The sequence below is a fragment of the Anticarsia gemmatalis genome, chromosome 26 (genome assembly GCF_050436995.1).
Source record: "Anticarsia gemmatalis isolate Benzon Research Colony breed Stoneville strain chromosome 26, ilAntGemm2 primary, whole genome shotgun sequence".
Lineage (NCBI taxonomy): Eukaryota > Metazoa > Arthropoda > Insecta > Lepidoptera > Erebidae > Anticarsia > Anticarsia gemmatalis.
Genome location: NC_134770.1, coordinates 2,684,739 through 2,699,145, shown reverse-complemented (window position 1 = coordinate 2,699,145; position 14,407 = coordinate 2,684,739). Strand labels below are relative to the sequence as shown.

At 37.3% G+C, this 14,407-nt stretch overlaps 1 protein-coding gene across 17 annotated transcripts in view; it reads left to right on the top strand.

Moving 5' to 3' along the window:
- gek (serine/threonine-protein kinase gek) overlaps window positions 1-14,407 on the top strand; it is a 78,233-nt gene that overhangs the window by 6,572 nt on the left and 57,254 nt on the right. For 12 of the 17 annotated variants that reach the window (XM_076131507.1, XM_076131500.1, XM_076131494.1 and 9 more), the window contains exons 3-6: window positions 1,608-1,787; window positions 2,437-2,558; window positions 13,401-13,511; window positions 13,670-13,774. In XM_076131507.1, the coding sequence (XP_075987622.1) occupies window positions 1,608-1,787; window positions 2,437-2,558; window positions 13,401-13,511; window positions 13,670-13,774 (518 nt within the window). Of the gene's footprint in view, window positions 1-1,607; window positions 1,788-2,436; window positions 2,559-5,939; window positions 6,216-10,312; window positions 10,644-10,728; window positions 12,014-12,482; window positions 12,591-12,949; window positions 13,090-13,400; window positions 13,512-13,669; window positions 13,775-14,407 lie in introns of those variants that run through there. The other 5 variants (XM_076131503.1, XM_076131501.1, XM_076131502.1 and 2 more) reach the window with 5 other exon arrangements.

The window sequence follows — 14,407 nt, the reverse complement described above, 5'->3', positions numbered from 1 at the left end:
TATACATACGTCACTTTATATTTATTTATATGGTACTGCGTCCATTGGATTTCGATGTAATAGAAATGAATACAAAGTAACATATCCTTACGGTCCGATTTCAATGCAGTAAATGCGCAGCAAAAAAACTCACTTTTTAATTGAAGAAGCAAACGCCTTACAGTGACTGCAAATTTTAGTTTCCTTTGTAAATATTGTATGCGTAATGTGAAGACTGTTTCTGATTTTTTCTGTGCTCTTGATTCGATGCCAGGATGATGCAAAACTGTGTTTTGCGTTCAATGTCAAATTGGCAACCTTTTTTGCTTTCGTATAGACGTTTGAAAAGGTTGTATTTTGTTCTCCTAGCCAAATGGGTCTTGGCAGATATCGCATTTTACTTATTTTACTTTCGCCCCTTAATAGTGCATTATCCTAGTATTGGGTCATACCACTTTGTACCAGATTTTATGGTTTACTCATCCGCATAATTTGTTCTTCTTAAGTGCTGCTGCATTCAAAGTTTTGCCTATCGTATCTAACATACGATTCGTCTGAAAGAATCTTCTTTCTTCTTGTCGCTTTCTCTTTTACTACTGTGGACCCTGGTTTGAAAGGGTGATTCCCGTAGCTTGATAAGTCCTGTTAAAGTTAACCCTCTTATTCATAAAAATATATGTAGTTATGAAAGGCTTATAAAGTGTGTTTTTCACTCCTTAGCGAAATGAAAAAGAGAAAACATATTATAGCAGCTTTTTAACTAAAATATGTTTATAGTGTGTTTATGAATAAGAGAGTAAGTATCTAGTATAGCCCTTCTAATCGAACTGGAAAGTTAAATATAACCAACACTTTTTTCCAAACCGAACTTTTTTTATTATTAATTTAAAAATGTAACCGTGCTTTCATAAATGTTCAATAGCTGTCTCAAATAGACACTTAATCTTTCAACAACGACCAGTTTTCCACTGGATCTGTAAATCTGGTTAATTCGTACATTTGGGTCATTTCCAACTTTTGCTCTAAGGACCAATTACCTGTAATAAATAATATGTTGTAATTTTGTTTTGACAACTTGTGGGATGTTTCTGATGCATGGTTGAGGAAGTTTGGATGTCAACTCGGTTAGGAATTAATTAGGGAGGCGATCTATATAAGTTTAAAATTAGTTTAATTGACGGCCGTGGTGCTGCAGTTAAGGTGGCCCAGAGTGGCCCTACGCTACTACCATTGCGTCAGGTCGTGAATTCCATTCCCCTCGGAATAAGTGTACCACTTACATGTATAGAGTTTACTAATGTATGTTTAGGACCTAGAATCTCCTTAGGCATTTGCTGTGCCCATGGGAGTAAGCTGGCATCCATAGGTTCTGTGTCTTTCTATTAGGCCTTTGCTTGACATTCGATTTTATAGCATCACGGCTGTTGACATCTGGTGATTTAAAACTATAAAGAGGTGCATTAATAAAATACACCAACGTATCCCTGATCAAAAATTGGAACCATGGTAATAAGGAGCAATCAAATTACCATTTACCTACATTACCAAACTCCGAGCTGCTATTGAAAACACTTTCTTTCCACAATTTTCTATCATATACAAAATACTAAAGTGGTTCCATCTTCCAGTGCTGGGCATCAAGCGTCTCAAGCAGATCGAGACGCTGTTCCTGTCCCGTCGTCTCCAAGGTCCTAGGACGCACGGGCTCAGCGTGGAGACACTGGTGGACATGCTACTCGTGCTCTACGACGAGTGCTGCAACAGTAGTCTTCGGAGGGAGAAGGCCGTCGCTGATTTTATACAATATGGTGAGTAGTTGAAGGAATTGTATTCTGTGGATATGACTTTTTGAGCAATAGATGCTGGTGTTTGCTTGACATGCTATACCTTTTTTTTTTTTAACCTATTACTGTCCCACTGCTGGTGGGCAAGGGTCTCCTCCCGTAATGCTATCCCTATTAAGCTAAAATCTAGTATTCCATCGACATTTTAAGTTCTTTCTCGGCCGTTCTAACGAATTATCAATTGAGAAAACGTTCATTTTGCTGCAATCTAACTAAAAGAATATACAACCAACCTTTCGGTGTTATAGTTATCCCATAACAACATGAGCAAAAGACTCTGCCATTTCTCCTTTGTTTTCGTCTCTGCTCGGTAGATGGCATAATTATTTACTGCTATATGTAAATTTAATCCACTACCTTAGCTCAAATTATCGCAAGGAGCTTGCATAATTCATGACAATATTCTTGTACGTAGTCGTAAAAGACCAGTAATTAAGCATACGATGAACGTACCAAGGGGCTGTTACATTTTACCCCCCTCCCCCTAGGTGAGGTTTAAGACAAACATGATATTTCGTGATTTATATAGGCCACCTTTTAAAACTTACGTGATAAATGGACGGTTCCATAGTATTAGATGAATTCTGTTCTAAAATGTATTTGTTGTTAACAGTGAAACCAGTGGCAACAGCGCTGAAGCGTCTCCGACTGTCGCGCGATGACTTCGAGCTGGTCAAGGTGATAGGACGAGGCGCCTTCGGAGAGGTCTGCGTGGTTCGAGCTTCGTTCATGCAGGTGAGAACCATTTATATTCGAAATTTTACGTTTACTATACACGACAGTGTGGGTAGAGGTGTATAAAATACAACCACGTTTCGTCATCATTGTCATGAACATATAGTCTCTTGTAATAGTGAGCCTTTGTTCGACCCGGGAATCGAACTCGAGTAGTCGTATCGTACAGCCCAAACGTTAGGCAAATCCGACATGGTAATAGACCTTCCCAATAAACTATCTAGAGATATAAATATCAGTCATCAACTTAACGATCATGCCATCCAAAGACGTTGACATAAGTATTGAATTAAGTAAATAAGTATTGGATTGAAGTAAGTTTAAGTATTGATATATCGACGATGAAGTACCAATACCTCTTAACTACAAAATCACCATTTTACAGAAGGAGAAAAAAACGCGTCGCGTAGTTAGGAGATTTTGGCATCAAAAATTTCGTTAAGTAATTTAGAAGCTTTTTACACTTGAATTTAGGATGTAATGTCAGCAGGTCTTGCTAAATGAATGCATACATTGACTTAGCAGCTATTTCTATTAGCATTTTCTCTCAAAACTATCAACATATTTAGTTAGGTGTCTTGACGAGTACACGCAAAATGCAATTTTATGTCCAACGCATTCAAAATAAAAAAATCGACAAAATGTCAGTTAGGAGGTATTGGCACTTCATCGTCGATACGGGAATAACAGAAGTATTTCCAATTAAATAATCATTATGGGAACATTAAAAAGTAGTATTTTGTTCAGGTCCCATTAAAAAAAGCACTTTGTGTAAAGTTGCTGGTGTTGTATAGCAACTTAACAAACTAACCTTATCTGGAGATAGACTAATAGGAACCCTAAGTAATAATTAAGCAAGAATAAATAGGCCAGTTTGAGCCCAAAACGCCTCTTTATCCGTTTTTATACCAATCTCCTATGAGACTTAAAGATACTTAACTCGATGCGTACAAATGTTTCTCTGCGTAAGTCTTTTGGGAAATACATCTCTGATGCATTGTTAATTTCTTAGAAGCACTTCGGTATTTGTTCTCGTGAAATTGTGGCGATCATTCGTGATGGTTCTAAAACATTGATGGGTCTGATCCTTTTATATTATCACGCCTGTTATACCGAACGGTGTGGGCAGATGTGTATCTTAGACTATACGACCATTTTTGATGTTGATCATATTGGCACCATGTGATAGGGGGTGAGCCTGTCGCCGTATACAGAAACATACTATATTTATGACAATAGTCTAGTCTAGAGCATGATAAAATATTACTATTCTCCCGGCTCTTATTCAAGAGTAATTGGAAAGTATTTAAAAACTTACCAGTACCTAGGAATCAAACCCGAGACTTCATGATCAGCAGTCATTGACATAACCCTCCAGACTACAAAAGCAAAAACCAATTTGAAATCAAAACGTAACAAACAACACAACATCAAACCCTACTCAAAAAATTTAATTAACCCTAAATTACATTTCGTCTGTACTCAGGTACAAAGCATCTCTCCCCTAAGTACATAAGGGAGATGTACATAAGTTATTGATTCGTCTGCTAATTTGTCTGGGTATGCATGTGGGGGTACAATCGATATGTCTGGACGTCTCCCTGTACACGTACCACCCTCGCAGTTTTATAAAGCTATCCATAGTGAACAGTTTTGTAGTGTTGGAAAATATTTTAAGTGGAAATTTTTGTTTGAGAATTGATTTTGTGACCATGCGATGTCTAACTACGGTTTTGGGTGAGTTGAAGCTTATTGAGATAACGAAAGCCAGTAATAGCTTACGAATTTGTATCTTTTTGTTTGAAAATTAACTATCGGTAAATAATGTAAGTTACCGAATGGAAACTTTACTTTGAACGGAAATTTTATGTAGAATGTTTTATCGTAGATAGAAATTGGTCCCTTATGTTTTTGAAATTGAGTGCCTGTTATAGATAACATAATGACGGTTGTTGTGTAGGTAACGAAAACCTTGGGCATCTTAGTTATTTAACAGCCGAATTTTCAAAACGACAACCATTTTTAAGTGAAAATCAAAATTTATTTATATCGTTACAATACACGTCAAAGCAACAGTCATAGTATGAGACTTAAGAATAATTTAAAATTCAGTATCTTTTGAGTATTAGACTATTAATTTTAGGTATAGGTGAGTAATCTGCTAGGTTCTAATAAAAATAGAGAGAGAGAGATTTTTAGATGAGGTTCTAGATTATTTGAAGCAATTACTTACTATGGGTTTGTTTCGGTTTTGTCTGCGAGTGTCGTGATTTTGCTTAGCGATTGCTCTTTGTTCAGGTATATTTTAAAGTTTATTGTTTGATGCAAAATTACTTGTTATATTTGATCTGGTTTTATTTCTGATGTACAGTATATTTTTTTGTGTGTAATTTTTTTCTTTTATAGAAGTTTCTCAGTGGCGTTTTCAATGTGTTGCAATGTCTTTGTCTGCCCGATAAGATTCAAATGAGGTAGTCGCACCGGGTTAACGAATAATTACTAAACTTGTACTCGTAAAAGGTACATTCAAAATGCATATTTTTTTGTTAATATATTTTTCGTAAATATTGTTGAAATTAAAATTATTACAGACTGAAACTTTATGTTCAGCACCCATTTCAATCCAATGAAAATACGACATTGTGAGCTAACTGTGTTCTATTTCTAAACTAACATGTATTTTTGTCAATTTATTAAGAGTAACTGATTTGAATGGTCTAATACCCTATTTCGATGTTGCTGGGCAACTCTGCTACCCCTGTAATTTTTACAATCTTTATGGTTATATTTTGTATCCTAGTATTTTAAGCATATTTATTCGATAATAATTTTACACGTATTTGAATATAACTATATTTTTATTGTCCTTCCAATTTTTTTTAACTTTTATATAACACTCTCCTGAATTAGTCGTTTCTGCTTTTTGAAACTCATTAGTATTTTAAAACAAAGATAGTAGATATAAATAATAAATCGCATTATTGCCTATTGAGGTCTTTGTTTTACGCAAAAATTGTGCAGACAGGTTCCACATTAATATTTATTTATTGGAAACGTTGAATGTGAATTTTAGACCCTTATATTTATAATTCAATATTCTTCGTCATATTTGATACATAGTTAGGTGATGATTTCGTTAATTCCCGATTATTCGTATTAAGGACTATTTAAAAACTAGGTATTGATTAATTTGATATCTATTACATTTAGTTAGATAAACATTTTTCATATAATAGTTTCGGATATACACTATAACAGTGTCAGTGAAATTAGGCATCATAATGTATTCTATTATTTACGATCATTTCATACTTTCAACCATTGTAAAGCGTTGCTGTAACATCATTCTATAATACGTATACTTGTATCGAAGCAAAACGCACGCCCTGCTACATGTATAAATACAAGCATATGCACCGGGCGCATGCCCGCGCCGGCTGCCACCCCGTCTGCCGGCCGGGCTGCAGTGGGTGGCAATCAATAAAATCTAGATTTCCAGTGCGCCTGTGTGGTAACTGCAAGCAACCTTTCACATAACCAACGCCCAGTACCAACATGCACCTCTGACTTGCATGTATGTTCGGTATTCGGTACGCCATTTTTCGGCAAGTTTTCCGTTGTGTGACGCTTCCGAAATGACTGGTTTTCTAAAAATTGGTAGGTTGGTTTTGTCAGTTTTGTAGGCTTAGAATTCGGTACGTGGGCTAAGATCGTTTCGTACGGTTTTGAAATATTTTCCGCTGTGTAACGACCAGTAATTTTTTGAAAAAAATATACTTACACGTTCTTAATAGTGAGAACAATGAGCCCTATGAAAATCGACTCTGTCAGGAATTCATAATCTTACGTAAACCTTTGACCCTACTGACCATTTCCTCATCTTGTTGGTGCCGTTGCATCAGTCGAAAATTATAAAAATATTTTTCATAATTACGCAATAGCTATTTATCTCTCAAAAAATACACACCAAAACTATTTTTTTGGGTTATTTAGACATCAACTTGATGCTACGAAATTATTGGATGTTACGAATATATGCGTGAAACCCATACATCAATGCCTTATAAATTCGAGCAGTGTTCGTACTGCAGGTGCGCGTGGGAGAATTAATTTTGACATCTAGTGCGCCGCATCTGCAACGCACCCCTCCCCATACCAGCGTCGAATTGATCGCGATAACACAGATTTCGGTCCGAGTTTCCGTTGTGTAACGCGCAACAGCTTTCGTGACGAGCAAGCTGCGTAAAAACGCTAGTTGCGACCGCGTGGACGAGATTGGTGAAGGACAACGTTGTTAAAAAGTTGTGCCGAAATGCAGTCCCGATCGGAAGATGGCGATAAAAGTAAAGGTGAGCTACGTGCGCGGGCATCGTTTTACGATGACGACACTACATATACCAGCACGTCATCGCATTACACAAGACGCTATCAAAATGAGCCTTGTAACAGCTTTGAGGCGGCAATTTTGCGTGCGTCGGCTCCCGAAGACAGAGCAGAAGCCACCGTAGATCCTACTAATGATATGTCATGGGCCGATGCTGCTATACCACCTGTAGACTATGACTACACTGATATGGCCGCGACCAGCCAACACTACGCTGATATGGACGCGACCAGCCAACACTACACTGAAATGGACGCGACCGGCCAACACTACACTGGTATGGACGCAACAAGCCAGTACTACACTGAAATGGACGCAAGCAGCCAGCATTACTCTGACATGGACGCAACAAACCAGTACTACACTGATATGACCGATAGCAGCCAGCCCATTGAACGGCCAATGCGGAAATCAAGGAGAGTGGTTCGACTAAACACCAGCGCATATAAACGCAGCGATTTCCGTGAACCTGCCATGACATCGAATCAAGATGATTTGCAACAGTCCCCTCCTGCCACGACTGACTGCGACAAGGACGGCTTCATAAAAGTCGAAAAGAAAAAGAAAAAGTCATCTCAACGTAACCAGAGTGACACCGGTTCGTCTGGACCCTGCCGCATGCTGGCTCCCAATGTTCCCGTTACGCCGCTGTACGTGTCCCGTCTTCATTGCTCCACCAAGGTCGAGGATATCGTAGAGTACATCCAAGCGAAAGCGAACTACACGTTGCGGGTCGACCAGTTGCCGTCTCGTTACAATATAAATTTTAATTCATTTTTGGTAAGAGTACCCACCGAACATTTATCTACGTTCATTAATGTCGAATTTTGGCCGAGAGGTGTTGTATTCCGCCCATTTCGAGGCCAGGTACCTGACTTAGGTTAAACGTGTTTATATTATATTGATGTTTGTAGTATATTTATTACATTTAAGCTCATATTTATATTGTTGTATACTTGTTTTCAATAAGCCTTAGTGCTTTAAATGAAACTAAAATCTATGACATGTTTGCTTTGCTATTGTACTGCTTGCGACTTGGTTCGTGTGATAGATTTTCTGATATGTTCCATAACATTTTCCATGATATTGTTAATGCTCGTGACTCAATAGAAAATACATTTGAGCTATGGAGAAATATTATAATCAATTTTTTAACAAGAATCTGTCATTTTGCAAAAAGGTAAACGATCACTGTTTTATTGAACAGATCGATTTAATAATAACTATAATAAAAGTTTTATTAAATTGTTTTATGAAAACATGAAGGATTTATATTTTTAACTAAATTTACTTTGAAATGTTTATGGTATATACTGATGCTGAAACAATAACCAATTACGACAGAGCGCAGTTATATCATAAAATAATTTATTGGATCAAAACATGAATTATTTAACTAATTAAAAAAATATCATAATTATATTAAGAGATTTACTTGTTTATAATAAATAGTACGTAAACAAAAATTGTAAATAAGTACTTGTTATTTAAGAAATAGTGACTTAGTAATAGTACTTCTTATCGGCTCTATCTTTTGGACCGGAGGCCAATGTATAACTGTAACGTTAAAATAATAAGTGTCAATATTTTACTTACTATAACATATTCAAAAGTTTGTGAGAATATATGGATGTATTTTACCCTTCCAAGAAAAAAAAACTTGGTTAGTTTGAATTTAATAAATGAATTAAATACAATTTGATTTTGATTGTCAATACTCAAAACTCCTACCTCTTGGATAGTTATAGATTTTTCCTATTGCAATTCATGGCGCTATGTAAACGCTACTTTTTGAACACTATATTTAGTACGTTTCAATAGTTCATTGCTGACGCTACATATCATAATTTTAAATATTAAATGAATAATCATTCCGGCAGTAGACTCTTGCCTAGCAGTGGGACAGTAATAGGTCAAACAAATTTTATTATTTACTTACTTATTATGTTGAATGTGCTAGGCCGAATATGAATTATTTTCTTCTCTAGAGTGGCACGTTATCGGATAGTAAAATTCAATTTTTAGAGATACATCAAGTGGCTTAAATTATTTGCCGTTGAACTCATCAGTTATCCCACAGCCTTAATTTCTGAATTAAATACACTTGACGACACAGGTAAAGCTAACAACCTTACCTGTTTTATTCGGGTTCTTTAATAAATTCAGTACAATTCCTTATTTTACCTCGAAGAACATTGATGTAAAATTTAATAGGACTAGATATTTAAACATAAATTTCTCTCTACATGGTTCAAGGCAGACACTTTCTTACTCGCCTGTTCGTATTCGTCCATATTGCAGATGCAAGTACGGGTAAATCAATTCATCTTGAGTTCTAGTGCGCCTGTGTCGCATCTGCAACGCACCCCTCACCATCTTGCCTTTCCCTCACCAACGCCCAATTTGCTATGTACCTTGAAAAATTAAATACTCGATTGTAATTTCCGTTGTGTAACGCGTAAAATATGTTTGATATGAACAATTTTTGGTACAATAATTAAGACGCCATTATCTTAGTTTCCCGCAACACAAGATCTGTCGAATGTTTGTGTAATGTCGGGGTAAAATTAAATTATCCAATTTATTTACTTATTTTAAACAGCCCCTGACCATTCATTTGATGATTGGAATTTTACTTCGGAGTATTAAAAATGTTTAAAATTTTGTTATAATTGAAAAGTATAACAATAGTGTTAAACCAAAAACTTTGCTAACTCGAAATAGTATAGCTTATTACGTCTGAAGAATAAATCTAATTTTGCTTCTGACACTACCTCCCGCTAAATCATCATCGTCAATCTCGATAAATAGTCTGATACATAATGGCCGTGGAATACATGTTTTATGTAGCACATACGTGCCACCCCAAATATTGCAGATGCGCGCAGGAATAAATCAATCTAGCTGGACATCTAGTGCGCCTGTGTCGCATCTGCAACGCACCCCGGTCCTTCACCTCACCAACGCCCTGTTCCGCCGTGTAGCCTCTAGCACATATAAATCTATTTATTTCCGCTGTGTAACGTGTGATTTTTCTTGATAAGATTCGATGTATGAAAGCTGTGGGTTTTTGTACTTCTGCGTTTTGTGCAGTCTAGTTGTTTCTTCATATGCTGCGAGATTCTATGCTTATGTGCATATTTCCCTAAGTCTAGAATGTATTTCAAATCAGGGGTTTTTCGATCTCCATCTTTCAATATAAAACAATGTAAAATAATAGACCCCACACCATGACCGGTCTTAATTGATGCGCGCGCACTAGAATCTGAGTGCATCAGGGGCTCCCGCCTGGCGATGGTGTGGGGACAAAGGGGGTTAAGGTATAAAAGGAGGCAGCGGTGAGGCTGTGTCGCACTTGCAAGCGGCGTCTCGTCTGATCAACACCTAGTTCTTCTTCCATATTTAAAGGGGGGGGTATATAGTATAATTCTATTTTCCATTGTGTAACGTGCTAGCTTAACTTTAAAATATTTATTATTTTAAAAGTACTTTTGCTCGTGAATATTCGCGGATATATATTGAAATGGCGTAAAATCGTCATTATATCCAAATGCGAATAATTCTAAAAATGGGGTCTCATTTTACGCACTTGCAAGTTATTTGTTTTAGTAAAAATTCATTTTCTTCGCAAATAGCTCAGTTTTTCTTTGTGTAACTCGCGATGATCATCAACAAAATGGCGGCTCTCCCTATTTTGGATGGTAAGTTCTTTACATCATTGATTTATTTTGATTGGCGATTTTATTTCTTTATTACTTTGACATTCTGCGCGCTCCGTCTGATAGATTTTCGGTGTGATATATTTGGTTTGCATTTTTTTCTAGTTAAATAAAATCTGCGATGCGGATAAGCGAATAAAAATTGCGTAGTCCCATCGTTCGGTTTAATTGTCCGTTGTGTAACGTTCAATTTAATTTAAATTTTGAGAGTTACCTTTCGAGGTGCCTTAGTAAAGGTTTAAATTCGATTCCTAAATCACCGGCTCATTGGTCTCTAACATTATCATGATTAGTTAACTTGTTTAATCACGATTGCTTCGCTTAGCTTCAGAGTTTAAAGATAATAGTTAACGCCCTCATCATTTAAACCATGTATGCGCCATCACATCAAGCTGTATAATTTCGTGCCAAGATAAGCTTTAGCAATTGATTTAGGCATTCTGTGCGCGCTCCATTAACTTTGCAGTCTATCCCTTGGTTCATAGTGCTATTCGGGGTGCTCATACAATTTAGTTCTGTAGAAACTTTGTGTAACACTTAAAATTATTTCGGCTAAAGTTCTATGAAATTATCGCAATTCGAAAGATATCGATAGGTACTTTGTTTTGAGCGTTAACGCCCTTTTGATTGCATTTATGTGTGCGCATTGGTATCTCAAGTTCTCTCTCGTCGTATAAGCTTTCAAAAACTTGTACCACGCCCAGCTGTAAGTCGGCTGCAAATCAATCGGTCTAGACACTTGCGCCAGTCTCGCGTCTCTAGATTATTCGGGATTCTCATGTTTCGGTCTAGTATTATTTTACCCTTCGGGCGATAAATCTCTTAATAATGGGTCGGTAACGACTGTTTTAAATACAATTGCGTGAAATTATTAAAATCTCTTAGATTCTCACATCAAAAACGTTCGTTTAATTTTATTTTCGATTTTCTACCGTGTGATGCTCATAAAATTTTAGATCTTTTAACTTCATGTAGCGGGTTAAGTTCTTAGTCTCGAACTATGTAGCACCTTTAATTTTTTCTCTAAACGTAGACTATTATTTGGCGATGTTTATAATTCTTGCATATTTCACTGCGCAGTCGTATGCATACAATTTAAATTAAATGTCCAGTCCAGACGGGCTTATTGATTCGAGCCGCGCCCAAATTGCAGATGCATGAGGTGTAGGGGAGCATAAATCAATCAATCTAGATATGCAGTGCGCCTGTGCCGTATCTTTAGATGACCCCTCATAGTTGCGTCGCATCGCTCAGTTTTATCGCGAACTTCAACACGCATTTAGTTCGGTGGATCGTTCCATTGTGTTACGCTCAATTTTAAATGAAACTTTTTTACCATTTTGCTATTAATGGTGGGTGGATTAATTTTTTACCGGTTTTTAATAAGTCTTCGTTTTAAATTAAATAAATCCAAATTCTTAAATAATATAATACAAAATATAAAAATATTACGGGGACCGTGTAAATCTGTATTAATATTTTTCTCTCGTCTTTCTTGTCGTTCGCGACTACATTTTTCGTAAAACTGACCGATTTCCGCTGTGTAACGTTCAGTTTCACATCAAATAAAAATTGTATGCGTTGAAACTCCGAAATGATCGGTCTTTGTAAAATAATTGCCGTGTACGTTCGCAGACGTATAGTTAAATATATCTATATAAAATTGATATTGATTCGGCCAACGCCCAAACTGCTGCGGATGCAAGTGGGGTGGGGGGTGGCGCAGACTGCGCCAATCAAGGGGAGGCGGAGGGTGAATCAATAAATCTGGATATCTAGTGCGCCTGTGTCGAAACTGCAAAGTCACCTTTACCTTTTGATCGTCTCGTTCAGTTCCATCGTGCACTCCGGGGTGCATAGTCGGTCCGTGTTTCCGTTGTGTGACGCTCTCAACATCATTTAAAATGGTGGCCCTTTATCTTAAATTCGGTACGTTGTGAGTTATAACAATTTATATCCGAAATACTTTTCATCAATTCAAAATTAAATCTTTAATAAATCGCGATTTTTTAAATACGTTTTATCATATACGGTAATGTGTACGGGCACTTAATAAAACTAAACTAATTTCGTCCGCTAAATTCATTTCGATCATAATTCCGAGACATAACTAACATTTCTTTATCAATAAATCGGGAATAATTACAATAAAAATGTGACTTTGAAACGACCGTTTCAATAACCTATGCGCGCGCCATGTAACCCATACCCCACCCGCCAGCCGCGCCGGTGCAAGGTGGGAGGGGGGTAGAGAGGGGTGGTGGGGGATGGAGGGGGATCAATCTAGCTCTTGAGCGCGGCGCTGGGACCTAGCCAGTCGGTTACCAGGCTGTGGACAAAGCGCTACACCGCCTGGTAACAGACCCGAACCAAATAAATTATATTATAATACACTTGTTCAAAATGGACGGTCTACGTTTTCATTTCGGTGTGTATATCTTGTTCTTTTTAGTTAGGACTTAGGACAGTGATTTGATTTTAGGTTTTCGCGATTTATAGTTTGGTATTTCGGTTTTATTTTTTGAATGGTTATTTCGGTTTTCGGACTTTGAGTTTTTTTTTTTTTTGGTCGTCAGTTGGGGGTTCTGAATTTTTTTAATTGGTTTAATTATTATTTGTTTAGATTTTCAATTAAATGAAACAATTTTTTTTTTTCAAATATTTTTTTATTTTTTTTTACTTTGATTTTTTTCTTGTACTTTACATAAAATAATAATTTATATTGTTATTTATTTGCAGGGCGGCGAGGGTGGCGCAAACATGGCGGCGGCGACCGCCGGCTCGGTAGCGACCACGACTGGGGAGCGAGTCTACGCTATGAAGATACTTAACAAATGGGAAATGCTTAAGGTGAGAAAACAACTTATTACGTTAACTTTTAATTTTTATATGACAGATTTTTCAGTTTTCTTTTTGGATAGATTATTATTTTCACAATTTGTTTCAAAATGTTTTTGATATTTTTTTTTAAACAATTTTATTAACATGTCTCTTCTATCATGTTTCAGAGAGCAGAGACAGCGTGCTTCCAGGAAGAGCGTGACGTACTTGTGTTCGGAGACCGGCGGTGGATCACCAACCTGCACTACGCCTTTCAAGATGAACATAACTTGGTCAGTATTTATCCTAGCTAGTCACTTGCTAACCCAGTCAGTATCAGGGATAACCTCCCTCTCCCTCAACACCTCAAGCCCCCTAAACATTTCAAGACCCCCTCCCGCTTTAAACATCTCAAGACCCCCTCCCACATTAAACATCTCAAGGCACCCATGCCTCCCTAAACATCTTAAGACCCCCATCCATCAGTAAACATCTCGAGACACCCTCACTCCATAAACATCTCAAGACCCTCTCACACCTTAAACACCTCTAGCCTCCCATCCATCCCTAAACATCTCAAGACACCCTCACTCCCTAAACATCTCAAGACCCTCTCACACCTTAAACACCTCTAGCCTCCCATCCATCCCTAAACATCTCAAGACACCCTCACTCCCTAAACATCTCAAGACCCTCTCACACCTTAAACACCTCTAGCCTCCCATCCATCCCTAAACATCTCAAGACACCCTCACTCCCTAAACATCTCAAGACCCTCTCACACCTTAAACACCTCTAGCCTCCCATCCATCCCTAAACATCTCAAGACACCCTCACTCCCTAAACATCTCAAGACCCTCTCACACCTTAAACACCTCTAGCCTCCCATCCATCCCTAAACATCTCAAGACACCCTCACTCCCTAA